Source organism: Cebus imitator, unplaced genomic scaffold, assembly GCF_001604975.1.
Source record: "Cebus imitator isolate Cc_AM_T3 unplaced genomic scaffold, Cebus_imitator-1.0 Scaffold193, whole genome shotgun sequence".
Lineage (NCBI taxonomy): Eukaryota > Metazoa > Chordata > Mammalia > Primates > Cebidae > Cebus > Cebus imitator.
Genome location: NW_016107508.1, coordinates 728,968 through 743,360, shown reverse-complemented (window position 1 = coordinate 743,360; position 14,393 = coordinate 728,968). Strand labels below are relative to the sequence as shown.

General features: G+C 51.7%; 1 protein-coding gene across 4 annotated transcripts in view; it reads left to right on the top strand.

Annotated features, from left to right (window-relative positions):
• The window catches only part of CCDC88C (coiled-coil domain containing 88C), a 151,593-nt gene that overhangs the window by 74,444 nt on the left and 62,756 nt on the right, over nt 1-14,393 (top strand). For all 4 annotated transcript variants that reach the window (XM_017546947.2, XM_017546945.2, XM_017546946.1 and 1 more), the window contains 6 exons: nt 1,900-1,958; nt 3,088-3,171; nt 5,499-5,639; nt 6,056-6,240; nt 6,928-7,009; nt 7,330-7,488. In XM_017546947.2, coding sequence (XP_017402436.1) covers nt 1,900-1,958; nt 3,088-3,171; nt 5,499-5,639; nt 6,056-6,240; nt 6,928-7,009; nt 7,330-7,488 — 710 coding nt within the window. The remainder of the gene's footprint in view (nt 1-1,899; nt 1,959-3,087; nt 3,172-5,498; nt 5,640-6,055; nt 6,241-6,927; nt 7,010-7,329; nt 7,489-14,393) is intronic.

The window sequence follows — 14,393 nt, the reverse complement described above, 5'->3', positions numbered from 1 at the left end:
TTTTTAAACCTGAAAGGGAACACTGCACATTTCATAGATATGGAAACTGAGGCTTAGAGACAGAGTATGGCTTGTGTGAGTCACACAGTTCCTGGGTGACCAAGCCAGTTGTCTAGAGCCCAGGTATTCTACTGCTGTTTAAGTATTTGAGATAGATAAACAGGTGAAGATGCATTCAGCCTCAAGCACAATAAAAAACACAGCTCGGAATGACGAAATAGGATTTTTGGCCTATCTGACAGAGTTGAGAAGGAATGGTAGGGTGAGTGTTGGATAAGGGTCGGAAAATGGGGATCACACGTATTTCCCATGATGAAATGCTAGAGCCTGTCTCTGGGGCAGTTCATCAATATGAAAAGCTTAAAAAGGAATGCATAAAGAATTAGCTATCACAATACTGTTTATAACATTGTTTAGATTGAAATATTTTAGTTGGGCATGGTGGCTCACACCTGTAATCCCAGCACTTTGGGAGGTCGAGGTGGGTGGATCACCTGAGGTCAGGAGTTCAAGACCAGGCTGGCCAACATGGTGAAACCCCATCTGTACTAAAAATACAAAAATTAGCTGAGCGTGGTAGCACACACCTGTAATCCCAGCTCCTCAGGAGGCTGAGGCAGGAGAATCGCTTGAACCCAGGAGGCAGAGGTGGAAGTGAGCCGAAATTGTGCCACTGCACTCCATCCTGGGTGACAGAGTGAGACTGTGTCTCAAAAAAGAAAAAAAAAATTAAACCTCTGGAAGGGGATTGGTTGAAAAAGTTAGTGGCCTTGCTTTACAAAGTATGCAACCATCAGAAAGGTGTGGTGGCTCACACCTGTGATCCCAACACTTTGGGAGGCTGAGACAGAAGGATCACTTGGGCCCAGGAGTTGAGGACCAACCTGGGCAACATTGTGGGACCCTGTCTACAAAAAATACAAAAGTTAGCCAGTTGTGGTGGTGCACACCTGTAGTGTCAGCTACTCGGGAGGCTGAGGTGGAAGGATTGCTTGAGCCCAGGAGGTGGAGGCTGCAGCGAGCTGTGATTGCACCACTACACCCCAACCTGGGCAGTAGAGTGGGACCCTGTATCCAAGAAAAAAAAAAAAAAGGATGTCTTTATGTTCTCTGGAATTTACTGTAGAATACTCCAGCTAAACAAATTTAAGAACAAAAGGGGAAGGAGGAGTAAGAGGGAGATGTGCAGAATGTTGATAGCATGAGGCTGAGTGGATTGTGGAGGTTCGTTATACTGTCCTCCTGTGTCTGTTTGAAATTTTTCACAGTAAAATGGGTAAGGTTGTATACAGCCTTACTTAGAGTCGACTCAGTATTTCCTGTGGGAGTTGTTCTCTTCCATTGTGTACTTTGCTTACTTGATGCTCTGAAAAGGGTTGCTGATGTCACAGTTCATTAATTATCATGGGGAGATATTTATGACATAGTTGGAGTGGGACTTCAAGTAGTTAGGTACAGAATTCTCATTTGGTTTAAAAAGTAAATAAGGCTGGGTATGGAGGCTCACACCTTTAATCCCAGCACTTTGGGAGGCCAAGGTGGGTGGATCACTTGAGGCCAGGAGTTTGAGACCAGCCTGGGCAACATGGCACAAACCCATCTCTTCAAAAAATACAAAAATGAGCGGGGCATGGTGGCATGTGCCTATAGTTCCAGCTACTAGGGAGGCTGAGGTGAGAGGATCACTTGAGCCTTGGGAGGCCAAGGCTGCAGTGATCCGTGAGCTTGCCACTGCACTGCAGCCTGAGTGACAGAACGAGACCCTGTCTCAAAATAGAAAGTAAAGAAAGCCACACGTGGAAGCTAGATGGAGTGTATATGCCTAAATGAATGTCACTGAGTAGAGAAATGATTATTTAAGATTTATCTGATATTAAATGTGTTGCTCTCTTGATCTAGGGAAGAGCATGGAGGAAATCAGGAAGGTGCTGCTGCTGGTGCTGGGCTGTGCCGTCCAGGTAGGGACTGGGCAGCGCAGGGACCTCCCCCAGCCATCTCATATTGGGTTTGTGGGACTGGAACCAGCCCTTACCTCAGGTGGGAGGATGCTCCTTTCAGTCCAGTATGACAGAAGGCCACTGGGTTCCTGGAAGAGAGTGGCCGTTGTTTTAGGTGGCAGCTGTTTCTAGTACTGGGGCACCTTGGGCAGGAGGCGAGATGGTGATCCCTCAGGCCAGGGGACCAATAGCAAATTGCCCCCAGAGTAGGAACCACCAGAGCAAGGATCTGCAAACGACAGTCTGTGGACCAGATCTGATTTGCTGCCTATAATTGTAAATAAAGTTTTTATTAGGCTGGGCGCGGTGGCTCACACCTGTAATCTCAGCACTTTGGGAGGCTGAGGTGGGAGGATCGCTTGAAGCTGGGAGTTTAAGACCAGCCTGGGCAACATAGTGAGACCTCATCTTTACAAAAAAAAAATAGAAAACATTAGCTGGGTGTGGTGGCGGGTGCCTGTAGTCCAGGCCACTTGGGAGGCTGAGGCAAGAGGATCACTGAATACAGGAGTTTGAGGCTGCAGTGAACCATGATCGTGCTGCTGCACTCCAGCCTGGGTGACAGGGAGACCCTCTCTCCAAAAATAAAGTTTTATTGGAACACAGCCTCATGCCTGCCTTTACATATTGCCTGTGGCTGGTTTCCCACTACAGTGACAGAGTTGAGTAGTTGTGACAGAGACCAAATGGCTCACAGAGTCTAAAATATTTACCATCTGCCTTTTCGCTCATGAAGTTTGCCACCCCCTGGCCTAAACCAGGTGTTCTCCGTCTTTATGTAGTTAAGAATCACCTGGATAGCTTGTTTAAAATGAAACGTTCTATTCCACCCTGGTCTTTTCGATCTGGGAGGAGGCTTAAGGATGGGAGTTTCAAGAGCAAGCTCCCCAGGTGATTCTGATTAGGTGGTCCTGGCAGCTACTAAAGAAGCATCAGCGTGAGGGCTGCTAGGAGGGCAAGAGCCCACTCAGTTATGAAGGAGAAGCTCGGGTGGGTAGTTCATTTTGAAACTGTGGTTCTGTGGCTAGGGTGGCCTCAGGTTCGCCCTCATTTGAACAGTGCTTCCATTAACACATATAACCCTCCACAGTGTGAGAGGAAAGAGGAGTTCATTGAAAGGATCAAACAGCTGGACATCGAGACCCAGGCTGGCATCGTGGCCCATATCCAGGAGGTAGGCACATGGCCTCGGGGAGGGCTCAGCCGTGGACCACTGCTCCCGTGGTAGCTGGGAGGCAAAACCTCTTTAAGAGTGGAACGTTTAAAGAATACATCACCCATCACGACTTTGCTAATCTTAGGTTTCAGACACCATAGACACATTGACTCTATTTGGAAAGATAGCCATCAATCAGCTGGATAAAATAAAATGGGAGTAAAAATAAAAATTAAAAAAAAAAAAAAAACACCTCAATCAAGTCATCTTTTGTCTCCTTCTTTTTGCCTAATATGGACTCAGACTATTTTTAAGAGCTGTCAAGTGGTTTAGGCTCAGAATTTGATTTACAGGCCCTGAAAATGTATTCTGGCAAATGTCACCCTGCTCTGAACCGTGGATCTTTATAGAGAGAGAGTCTCTGCTTCTGTCAGTAACACGGCAGAGACAAGCTGACACCACTTGAGAATCCAAACCAGCGAGTCCCAGAAAGGCTGTCTTGGGAGACTTGGCCCAGCCCCAACTCAGGCCCCCAGCAAGGAGTCGGGAGGGCTCTGTGCTGCATGGCAGCGGAGTGGGGGGGGATCCCCTGGCCTTTGAGGCCTGGCCTTCCCGGCCCTTTGTCATTGATGTTGGCAGAGGTGGTATCAGCTAAGGAGGCGGACACCCTAGGGGGCAGTATCCAGGTGGAAATTTACTTTCCTGACCTCCACTTCCACACTGCTTCCAAAATCATCATTGTGTGCTTTAATGACCTTAGGGGAACGGGTTCAGCAGTCAGTGTCGTTGCACAGATGAGATTGGTACATGAAGAGGGCTTGTGTGCCCAGGAGCTGCTGTGTGACTGGCAGAGGCAGCTGAGCATAGATGCCCCGGCTAGATACTGGGAGAGGATATAGCTGGGCCTACCGGCTTCTGCTGCTGGCTGGGGCTGTGGGGCCCGGGCTTCAGAATTCGCTGGGTGCTTTTTAAAAATTTGGGTTCTGGGCCCCATGAGAGACCCACTGAATCAGACTCAGTGGGAGGAGGGGCATAAACATTTAAATAAAAGCTCAGTGAGTGGCTGTGGTGCAGCCAGGCTGAGCCCCTGAAGCCCAGCCACACCACCGTTTATACAGGCCCTGAGATGTCCAAGGACTTTCCCCAGCATCGGGTCTGGGGCAGGCCTAGAACTGGTTGGCCTCTCAATCCCGTGCCCTTGGGTGCTCTCAATCATGGGATAAGATTTCTCTTAATTCTCAGAGATCACCAGTATCCAAACTTGTCCTTTTCAGGTGGGGAGAGGTAAGAAGACGATGTGTCTTCAAATTCTGAGAAATTGAAGGGCCCTTGTTGACAGGGCCCTGTCTGCTTTTTGTTTTATGGGTTTGTTTTTTCTTTAGAGACAGGGTCTCTCCCTATCACCCAGGCTGGAGTGCAGTGGTGCAATCATAGCTCTCTGCAACCTCAAACTTCTGGGCTCAAGTGATCCTCCTGCCTCAGCCTCTCAAGTAGCTGGGACCACAGGTGCTTGCCACCTCGTCTGGCTAATTTTTAAATTTTTTGTAGAGATAGGGTCTTACTCTGTTGCCCAAGCTGGGTTTGTTTTTTTGTTTACCTCCATTGACTGCTCTGAATGAAGACTTCTTTGGGCGTGTTTCAGAGTTTTTGTGTTCCTCTTTTCAGGCCTGAGCGCTATAGTATTTTTCTTCCAAAATTGAGAGAAGAGCTCGAAAGAGAGCCTGTCTCCTGTGGCACATCTGCGGTGCGTGTCGAGAGGCTGTTCATGTAGGCGGAGCTGTGCGTCTCCACTCCCTGGCCAAGGAAAGAGGCACAAAGAGTCTGTCTTCTGTAGCCCCATAGGAATGAGATGCACCCTTTCCTGAAAATTGATGATGAATAGTGCCAGAAAACAACCCAAGATTGCTGTGCACACAGTATTCTTACATAAGATTAGTGTTGCTGCTCTGTTGGCCTAGATTTTGCGAAGTAACATACGGTCCCTCTCCTCACCCTCTCACCCTGAAGCTTACGTTTGTAAGCTTTGTGTTCTGCACAGATGTCACTCCGATGAAGACATCTTATCCCAGGACCTTTTAGGGACAGAATTGTAAGGAGTGCTTTCTGGTCCTCTTTGAAAATAGGCATCCTCTTTGACCCGGTTCCGAAAGCGGAAGTGGTTTGTATGAACAGGGCTCTGCTGAGGGTTTGGCCGCACTTGCGTAGGGCACCCTCTTGCTGTCCACAGTAGATTTCTCACTGAGGGATTAGTAACGTTGATTGGAAGGAGATGCTGTTTGTAGTGTGAGGGAAGTGGGCGCCTGTCTCTGCCGCCCCCTGCAGTGCCCTGCCGTGTGTGCCCGCAGGTGACTCACAACCAGGAGAACGTGTTTGACCTGCAGTGGCTGGAGCTGCCCGACGTGGCCCCGGAGGAGCTGGAGGCCCTCTCCAGGAGCATGGTGCTCCACCTGCGGAGGCTCATCGACCAGCGGGACGAGTGCACCGAGGTGCTTCTGCGGGTCGGCAGCCCGGGCACCCTGGGAAGGGGCTCTGGTTCCTCCTCCTCCTCTCACTTCATCTTCAGCCTGGACACCTCTTGGTCCTGCTGCTGAGGGTCTGGTGGGGGTGGGATGTGCGAGCTTTGCCTGGTTATGGCCCCTGCAGTGCACGGTCACCTCCGGCCTGTGGGAGGATACAGCCATCAGGATGTAGAGCTTGGGCCCCGCCTCATTCATACACGCCCTTTAGTTTCACTAAGAATTTCACCTCTTTGCAAAACCTACGCCACTCTTCCCTCACCTTCCTCCTGGTTTCTTAGTCTACGCTGAGATCTCTGTCTTCGGGTGGTTTCTTGTTCGAGCTCAGGCGCTGTGCTGCTTAACCCCCCTTGTTCTCCATCCCCTCTCCAACCACTCGGCTGCAGCTGATCGTGGACCTCACTCAGGAGCGGGACTACCTGCAAGCGCAGCACCCGCCCAGCCCGGTCAAGTCCTCCAGTGCCGACTCCACTCCCAGCCCTACCAGCAGCCTCTCCAGCGAGGACAAGCAGCACTTGGCCGTGGAGCTGGCTGACACCAAGGCCAGGCTGCGACGCGTCAGGCAGGAGTTGTGAGTCCCCGGCTGCTTCTCCTCCCTTTGTGTGTGTTGCAGATATGTTTCTAGTGTACTGCCCACTCCCATGTGTGGTGCTGCCAACGGCACAGCTCTGACGTGCGCCCTGGAGTCAGCTGGGATCTGCCCTGAGCTCACTCTTTGACCTCGGACTAGCTGCCTCCCCTTCCGAGGCCTGCATGGGAAGGGAGGGGTTCTTCCCGGTCTCAGTGTTCGCCCCAGTCCAGACATTGCAGGTTGTCCGCAGAAGCAGCCTCCAGGCCATGCTCAACTCCAGTTTAGGGCCTAAATGACCACACCTAGTGTGTTTTCTTGGCTGGAGGGAGGAGGTGCCCCTCTTTCCTCCCAGTCTGGTGAGCCTCTTCTCCCACGTTTCCTGCAGCTGGTGGATGTCACCTGGCCGGTGGGGTGGTATAGCTCTCCCAGGGGTCTCCTTACCTGCCCTATACACTTGGAGGGAGACCTGAGTGGCGGATGGACATAGTTTGAGGGTTGGTGTTGCAAACTTAGAAAATAATTTTGAGTCAGTAACATTTTTGCAGGCGCTATAAGCAGATCGCCTCCCCACTGCCCAAATCCCAGGTCGTTTCCTTTTCCCACTGGCCTTAGGAAGTGGCAGCCTGCTCCAGGGCTGCCTGTTGAGGAAGCTGCCTCCCACACTCTTCCTCCTTACTGCCTCTGCAGGGAGGAGAAGACAGAGCAGCTCGTGGACACCAGGCACGAGGTGGACCAGCTGGTGCTGGAGCTGCAGAAAGTCAAGCAGGAGGTGAGTCGGGAGCCTGAGCCTGTGTGTCTGGGGGGTGGCAGGGCTGGAGTGTCCACTAATGGAGCCCGGAGGGTCAGGAGCACAATAACAGCGATTTTAAGCCACCCAAGAGCCACTTGGCCTGAGCACGGGGATGATTCTGTTTCTTAGTGACAGCAGGTGGAGACCCCATGTGGTGGTGTGCACATGGAGGTCCCCGGCCACCAGGAGCCAACTTGTTCCGGGCCGTCGTGAAGACACTATGCATGAGGGCATTGGCCTTTCTGGCCTCCCTAGAGGATGCCCTAAGCTAGCTTCTCCTGCCTTTGTCCACCTTCCAGAACATCCAGCTAGCGGCAGATGCCCGTTCTGCTCGTGCCTATCGAGATGAGCTGGACTCCCTGCGGGAGAAGGCGAACCGCGTAGAGAGGCTGGAGCTGGAGCTGACCCGCTGCAAGGAGAAGCTGCATGATGTGGACTTCTACAAGGCCCGCATGGAGGTAAGCGCCCTCGCTGCGAGGCCCTAGACGGGGCCGCTGGAATGTCCTCAGATTCAGACTGACCTGTCCTTGGAGGGTTGGGGGAGCAGAGCCACGGCTGTCTCAGCAGATGCTTCCCTGGCACCTCAGCCTGCCTGGGTTTCCCAGGGCCCCCTTCTTACTCCTCTTCATCTCACAGTCAGTAGGGGAGGGGAAGGAGTGTCACTGATGGATGTAAAGCAGTGATTCCTTCCTCCTGCCCCCACCTCATGCCCTTCTGATCTCCTTCTGTCCGGGTGCATCTTTTTAAAGACTTCATGCAATTTCTGTGGCTAATTTGCTAAAACTCGATTTCCTCATCTGTGGGGATGATGAGGAACTGGGCACAGCGGCTCACGCCTGTAATCCCAGCACTTTAGGAGACCAAGGTGGGAGGATTGCTTGAGGCCGGGAGTTTGAGATCAGCCTGGGCAATGAAGCAAGACTCTGTCTCTACAAAAATGTAAAAAAGTTTAGCCAGGCATAGTGGCATACACTTGTAGTCCCAGCTGCTCAGGAGGCGGAGGCAGGAAGATCGCTTGAACCTGGGATTAGCTGCAGTGAGCTATGGCTGCACTGTTGCACTCCAGCCTGGCGACAGAGAGGAACCCTGTCCCTAAAAATAAGACAGGAATACTGTTATGGCTCTTTGAGGTTTCAAAGGTGAAAGGGCTAAAGCAGCTATAGAGTAACTGGTGTTGGGCAAGCCCCACAGTAAGCGTCAGCCAGTGGAGGCTGCTCTAGCCATCTTTTTAAAAAATTATTATTATTTTTTCTGGGGTACATGTGCAAATCATGCAGGATTGTTGCATAGGTACATACATGGCAATGTGGTTTGCTGCCTCCACCCCTCTGTCACCTATATCTGGCATTTCTCCCCATGTTGTCCCTCCCCTAGTCCCCCCCAACAGACCCCAGTGTGTGATGCCCCCCTCCCTGTGTCCATGTGTTTATTTTAAATCTTATCAAGATTCTGGGAAAATGCAGGTGAAGGGGTCAAGGCTACATGGAGACCCAGACCCAGCTGAGGTCTCTGATGCATTGACCACTCACCCTGACAATCTCATGTCAGTAGCAGCTTCCAGGAGCCTCTTTTCTGAGGATTTGGGAATTTTACCCATTGCCTTTCTAAGGGCGGGGGGAGCTGGAGGCAGTTAGAAAACGTGAGTCGGGTGAAATCAGAATACCAGCACACACCGAGTGGACTTGTTCAAGGCTAAGAAATAATCCTGACGTCTCTACAACCAACCAGAAGGCTTCTCAGGCGACCGAAGGCAGAGTATAGTATTGCCTTCTTCCTGCCCTGTAGCTGGTTGGTTCAATGGGGAAGGCTGTGGGCCCAGGAGTTCAAGTGCTCTGTGCTGCAGCTGGGTCCTGCAGGCCCTAGGGCTGGGTGAGGGGGGTTGGCAAGGCTGGGCGAAGGCCTGTCTGTTCCTCAGCCCCACCCAGAGAGTGTGCCCTGAGGAATGTGAGCCACACAGTAAGGCACCTTACCCGCTGCTGAGAAAGCATCCTGGATGCTGTGCAAAGCCAGCCTGGACCTGAGCAACAGGCAGAGAGTGTAGACCAGTTCTCAGCTTTGTCCTGGAGATGGGCCACTGGCTCTGTGGGTTACAAGAGGCATGAAACGCCTGCGCAGATGGGCTTCAGGACATGGGAAGCTTCCGAGAGCTGTATGCTTACCGGAAACGCCCCGGTTGGGAGGGCTGGGGACTGTCATGCACAAACCGCTACCTCGGCAGCTCCTCCTACCCATGGGGGACCTCATCCATGGATGGAACATGACTCCCACGTCTCACCCCGTACCCTGATTGGCAGAGGAGGGTGGGTTTGGGAATCTGTGTTCGTTCCTGGCCTCTTGGGAGCATCCTCCCTCAGTCACACAGATGGGTCTGCCCAGCGCCCGCCCACGTGGTAACTGAGCCTTGCACCAGGAGCAGAGGATCTAGAAACACGCCGTGCCCTGTGCACCAGCGAGCGCTCGGAGTTTAGAAAGGTTTCCATGTTCTCCAGTGTTATGCCTCTGTGTAGTGACAGCGGTTATTTTGCACACTAACAACTTTCATAGTGGGAAATTACCACTGAAATGGTGCCTTAGATTTCATAGTCATTTTAATAATCACAAGAGAAAGAGAAACAGTGTCTGTCTGCGTGAGACATTTATCCAGTGATGAGTAGTGACGCACACGTGGGTTTGCAGATGAGCCGCCAGTGCAGGTGATGACCTGGGCATGCTCGATCGAGTCCAGGCCACTGTTGAGAGGAGTGCGTTGTACCTCCTCAGATGCCCACAGTGTCAGGGCTCAGCTAAATGGTGGAGGACAGAGGGCACTTGTCCTCAGATTGGAGTAGTCATGGCAGACTTGCAGACTGCCTGTAGTCCTCATAGCGTGCTTAGAACAATTTGGAATTCCCTCCCTTGTCCCTTTTCCAGACTTGAAACCTTCCTGTTTGAGTGACTTTGCCTCCTTTATGCAGTGACATTCATTGAGCAGCGTGGATATAGTCATGGAGGAGACAGCTGGACACACAGGGGTTAGCTTTTGGGCAGGGAAGCAGGCGGGCAGGCACATGGTTAGGACGCAGCATCGTCAGTGCTATGCTGGGGTCAGAGGGGTGCCTCACCCACACCTGGGCTGGGGCCACGGAAGGCCTTTGCTGGGGTGGGTGCTGTTGAAAGTGAAGCCTGAAATAGCTGGGACTTAACCAAGGAGGGAGAGCCAGGCCGAGGGAGGAGCAAAGGCCTGGAAACTGGAGAATGCAGCGGGCAGGAGACACCTGAGGCCAGGGCCACATGGTCCTGAATGGACCGTGAGAAGTGAGGCTGGGAGGGCTCTCAGGGCTGAGCCATGGAAGGTGTGCGGTGGGCATCGTGCCCATCAAGCATTTTCATGAGGTGGGTAATGTGGGGGGTTTCAGAACATTTGTGCATTCAGGCCACGTGGACCCAGGTCTGGCCGATGCATGAGCCCCGATCTCTCCCAGTGCTTCCCCAAGTCCCACTGGATGAGGATCCTTGGCCCAGGAGTTTGGTTTGTGTCCTCGTGGGCGTGTTTTCAGCATCTAGAGCAGTTCCTGGCCCCTGGGAGGTGTTGGAGAGATGCTTACTGAGTGAGCGTATCTGGGGCTGGCTTTGGGCAGTGCTGCGTTTGCTGCATTTGCAGAACTGGTGGTGGCTGCCATGCTTCGTTGGAGCCTCCACCTTCTCAGACACCTGCAGAAGCCGTGTGGGAGCATGGGCCTCTCGGAGCGGCCCTCCCCGCTGAGCACGCAGGTGTGTGTTGGAGTTAACCTGGAATCCAGCTCAGAGACCTGGAGCTGAGCTGCTTTGAGATGGGAGCCAGGTACCCTCTGAACCCTGCTGGGGTTGAGGTGAACCCTTGCCCCCAGGGATAGATGCCTGGGCCAGTCACTCCCGCCACTGCTGAGTGGGCTTCATGTCAAGGCCCAGCGCTACCTTAATGCACAGGTGACTTTGATGGGCCCTGGCAGCCCTGTCTATAATCCCAACACTTTGGGAGGACAAGAGAGGCAAATCTCTTGAGCCCAGGGGTTGGAGACCAGCCCTGGCAACATGGCAAAACCCCATCTCTACAAAAAAATACCAGAATTTTAGCCGAGTCTGCTGGCAGGTACTTGCGGTCCCAACTCTTGGGAGTCTGAGGTGGGAGGATTCCTTGAGCCCTGGAGGAGGCCGAGATTGTGGTGAGCTGTGAGCTGAGATCGTGCCACTGCACTCCAGCCTGGGCAACAGAGTGAGACCCTCTCTCAAAGGCATCTGTGAATTGAGGTTGACCTGCAAGTGGTAAAACGTTAGATTAGGAAAGACCCAAATATGGCTGGGCACGGAGGCTCACACCTGTAATCCCAGCACTTTGGGAGGCCAAGGCGGGTGGATCAGGTCAAGTGATTGAGACCATCCTGGCCAACGTGGTGAAACCCCGTCTCTACTAAAAATACAAAAAAAATTAGCTGGGCATGGTGGCGTGCGCCTGTGGTCCCAGCTACCCGGGAGGCTGAGGCAGGAGAATTGCTTAAACCTGGGAGGCAGAGGTTGCAGTGAGCCAAGATCATGCCACTGCACTCCAGCCTGGCTCCTGGCAACAGGGCGAGACTCTATCTCAGGAAAAAAAAAAAAAAAAAAAAAAAAAAAAAAAAAAAAAAAAAAAAAAAAAAAAAAAAACCCAAGTACAAGGTATGTTTATTCAGAACATAGGTTATTGAGATGGACAGATGGTTGATGGGTGTGTGATAAAGCACATGTAATGAAAATTCTAATTGCAGCATCGAGGTGGTGTGTGTATGGGGTGTGTGATACAATTATTTTGACCTTTCAGGAAATTTTATATTTTTCATAATAAATGTTAGTGTTGAAAGAGGTATTCCAAATAAAAGGTCAACGGGACAGCAGGCACTTTGCCTAAGCCCACACCTGGTCAGCCACATCCATTGTGAAACAGTTAAAAATACTGATCAGCTTAAAGCTGTGAAGCAGCTTCCCCTGAGTCTCAGCTCTTCATTTCTCAGTTTCTCAAGATGTGGTCTGTGTCTCCCTATATCAGGATCAGCTGAGGGTTCGTGTTTGAAATGTAGATTCCGGCCAGGCGCTGTGGCTCACGCCCGTAATCACAGCACTTCAGGAGGCCAGGGTGGGTGGATCACGAGGTCATGAGTTTGAGACTAGCCTGGCCAACATGGTGAAACCCCATCTTGACTAAAAATAGAAAAAAATTAGCCGGGCATGGTGGCACGTGCCTGTCATCTGAGCTACTTGGGAGGCTGAGGCAGGAGAATCTCCTGAATCTGGGAGGCAGAGGTTGCAGTGAGCCGAGATTGCACCACTGCACTCCAGCCTCCAGCCTGGGCGACAGAGTGAATACTCCGTCTCAGAATAAATAAATAAACTTTACTTTTAAAAAGTTAATATGTATATTATAGGAAACTGAAAAAGACAAGCAAAGAACAAAGTCCTCCACGATCCCAAGCAGTTCACAGTTTGCCGTGTCCTTCTGGGTCCCGTGTGTTCACACAGCATCGTGTCACATGGTTGAGAGTGTGCAGTCTGTGTGAGGCTTTTTCACACATCATGAATATTTACCAATTCGAAATCCCCGAGCTGTATGAGTATTTCGATAGCCAAAAATACGCTACGCCAACTCAATCTGTTAGGGAAAAGTGTAATCCTGCCTTTCTTTGGACATAGATTTCATAGAAGACAAAAATGGCAACAGGCTTCTAGATAAAAGTATTGGCAGAGTAAACGTTAAAATACTATATTCCCTTAAGGCTCAGTTTAAAATAAGACATAAAGCAACAGAGTATACTAAGTGTATGTTTTGAGGAGAATTCATTAGCAGATCTATATCATTAAGATATTAGCAAGAAGGTATGTTTCCATTGAATTACTTAATGTATTCCTATAGTGCAGCCAAAAGAGATGCACATACGTCAGTGGCTGTCATCCAAATGTAAATATGAACACATCTTCGCGTGTCTCTCCCTTTTTACTTCTTGGATTCCTCCCAAGCTGGAGGACTGCGGTTGCAGAAGAACAGAGTGCTTTTTTTTTTTTTTTTTTTTTCCCCCCTGAGGCTCCTCACTCCTGGATTCCCTCCGGAACGGGGGAGGGTTTGCGGAGCCAAGGGCCAGTGTGTGGGCGGAGTGTGGCCCAGAGGGTTTTTGTGTGGACCTTGAGCCCCAGCAGGCGGGACTCTGTCTTACCTGACTGCATATACACAGAGCCTGGCACACATAAGGCACTTGGTAATCATGCCACCCTTTGCTCTGCAATTAAAAGGGCTGCTGTCTGGGGAGGAGGGAAGGAAACGAATCAAGTTTTTCGACTCCTTGGGATTGGAGACAGGGCTGTTAGGTGAGATGAGCAGGAGAGCAGAGGGGTCACTGCGTTCGTGCCAGCTCGAATTGGTTCGGCACTTGTAGGGACAGTGGGAGAGACTGGTGCCTGGGTCTGCCCAGGCAGGCCGCCTGTCTAACCCGGAAAGCACATCAGTACACATCACCAAGGAGAGAGCACGCCCTGCCACTTGGGAGGACAAGATGAAGGACCCGGGCTTCGGGGCGAGGGCAGATTAATCTTGGTTATAAAAGCAAGGATCACAGATGTACATGGTTTGTTTTCAAAAGTCTGGCAGCTATTTTTACTACTAGCCTAGCTTACACAAGAGGTGAAACAACAAAATGAAGAGCAAAGTAGGCATCTCTCGGTCCAGGAGGAAGCGTGCTGGTGGGTGGGGGTGTCCCTGACTTCCCTCTGCAAACAGTAGTTCTGTTCAATGCTGTCCAGGGCATGGGGATTGCCCTCAGGGCTGCATGGGAGGAGGACGAAGGAAGAGAACTGGAAAGCTCTTTCCCCGTATTTTAAAATTGGCTGAAAGATTCTACTGCAGGCCAAGGGCAGATACATAAATGCTGTGTGCATCCTGAGTGGAGTGGATGTGGTCTTTCTTTCCCAGGGAAAGAGGCCTAGCTGGGCACAGTCTGTACCTGGGGCAGAGGCCTAGCTGGGCACAGTCTGTACCTGGGGCAGAGGCCTAGCTGGGCACAGTCTACACCCGGGGCGGAGGCCTAGCTGCACACAGTCTATACCCCAGGGCGGAGGCCTAGCTGGGCACAGTCTATACCTGGGGCAGAGGCCTAGCTGGGCACAGTCTGTACCTGGGGCAGAGGCCTAGCTGGGCACAGCCTACACCCGGGGCAGAGGCCTAGCTGCACACAGTCTATACCCCGGGGCGGAGGCCTAGCTGGGCACAGTCTGTACCCGGGGCAGAGGCCTAGCTGGGCACAGCCTACACCTGGGGCAGAGGCCTAGCTGCACACAGTCTATACCCCAGGGCGGAGGCCTAGCTGGGCACAGTCTATACTCGGGG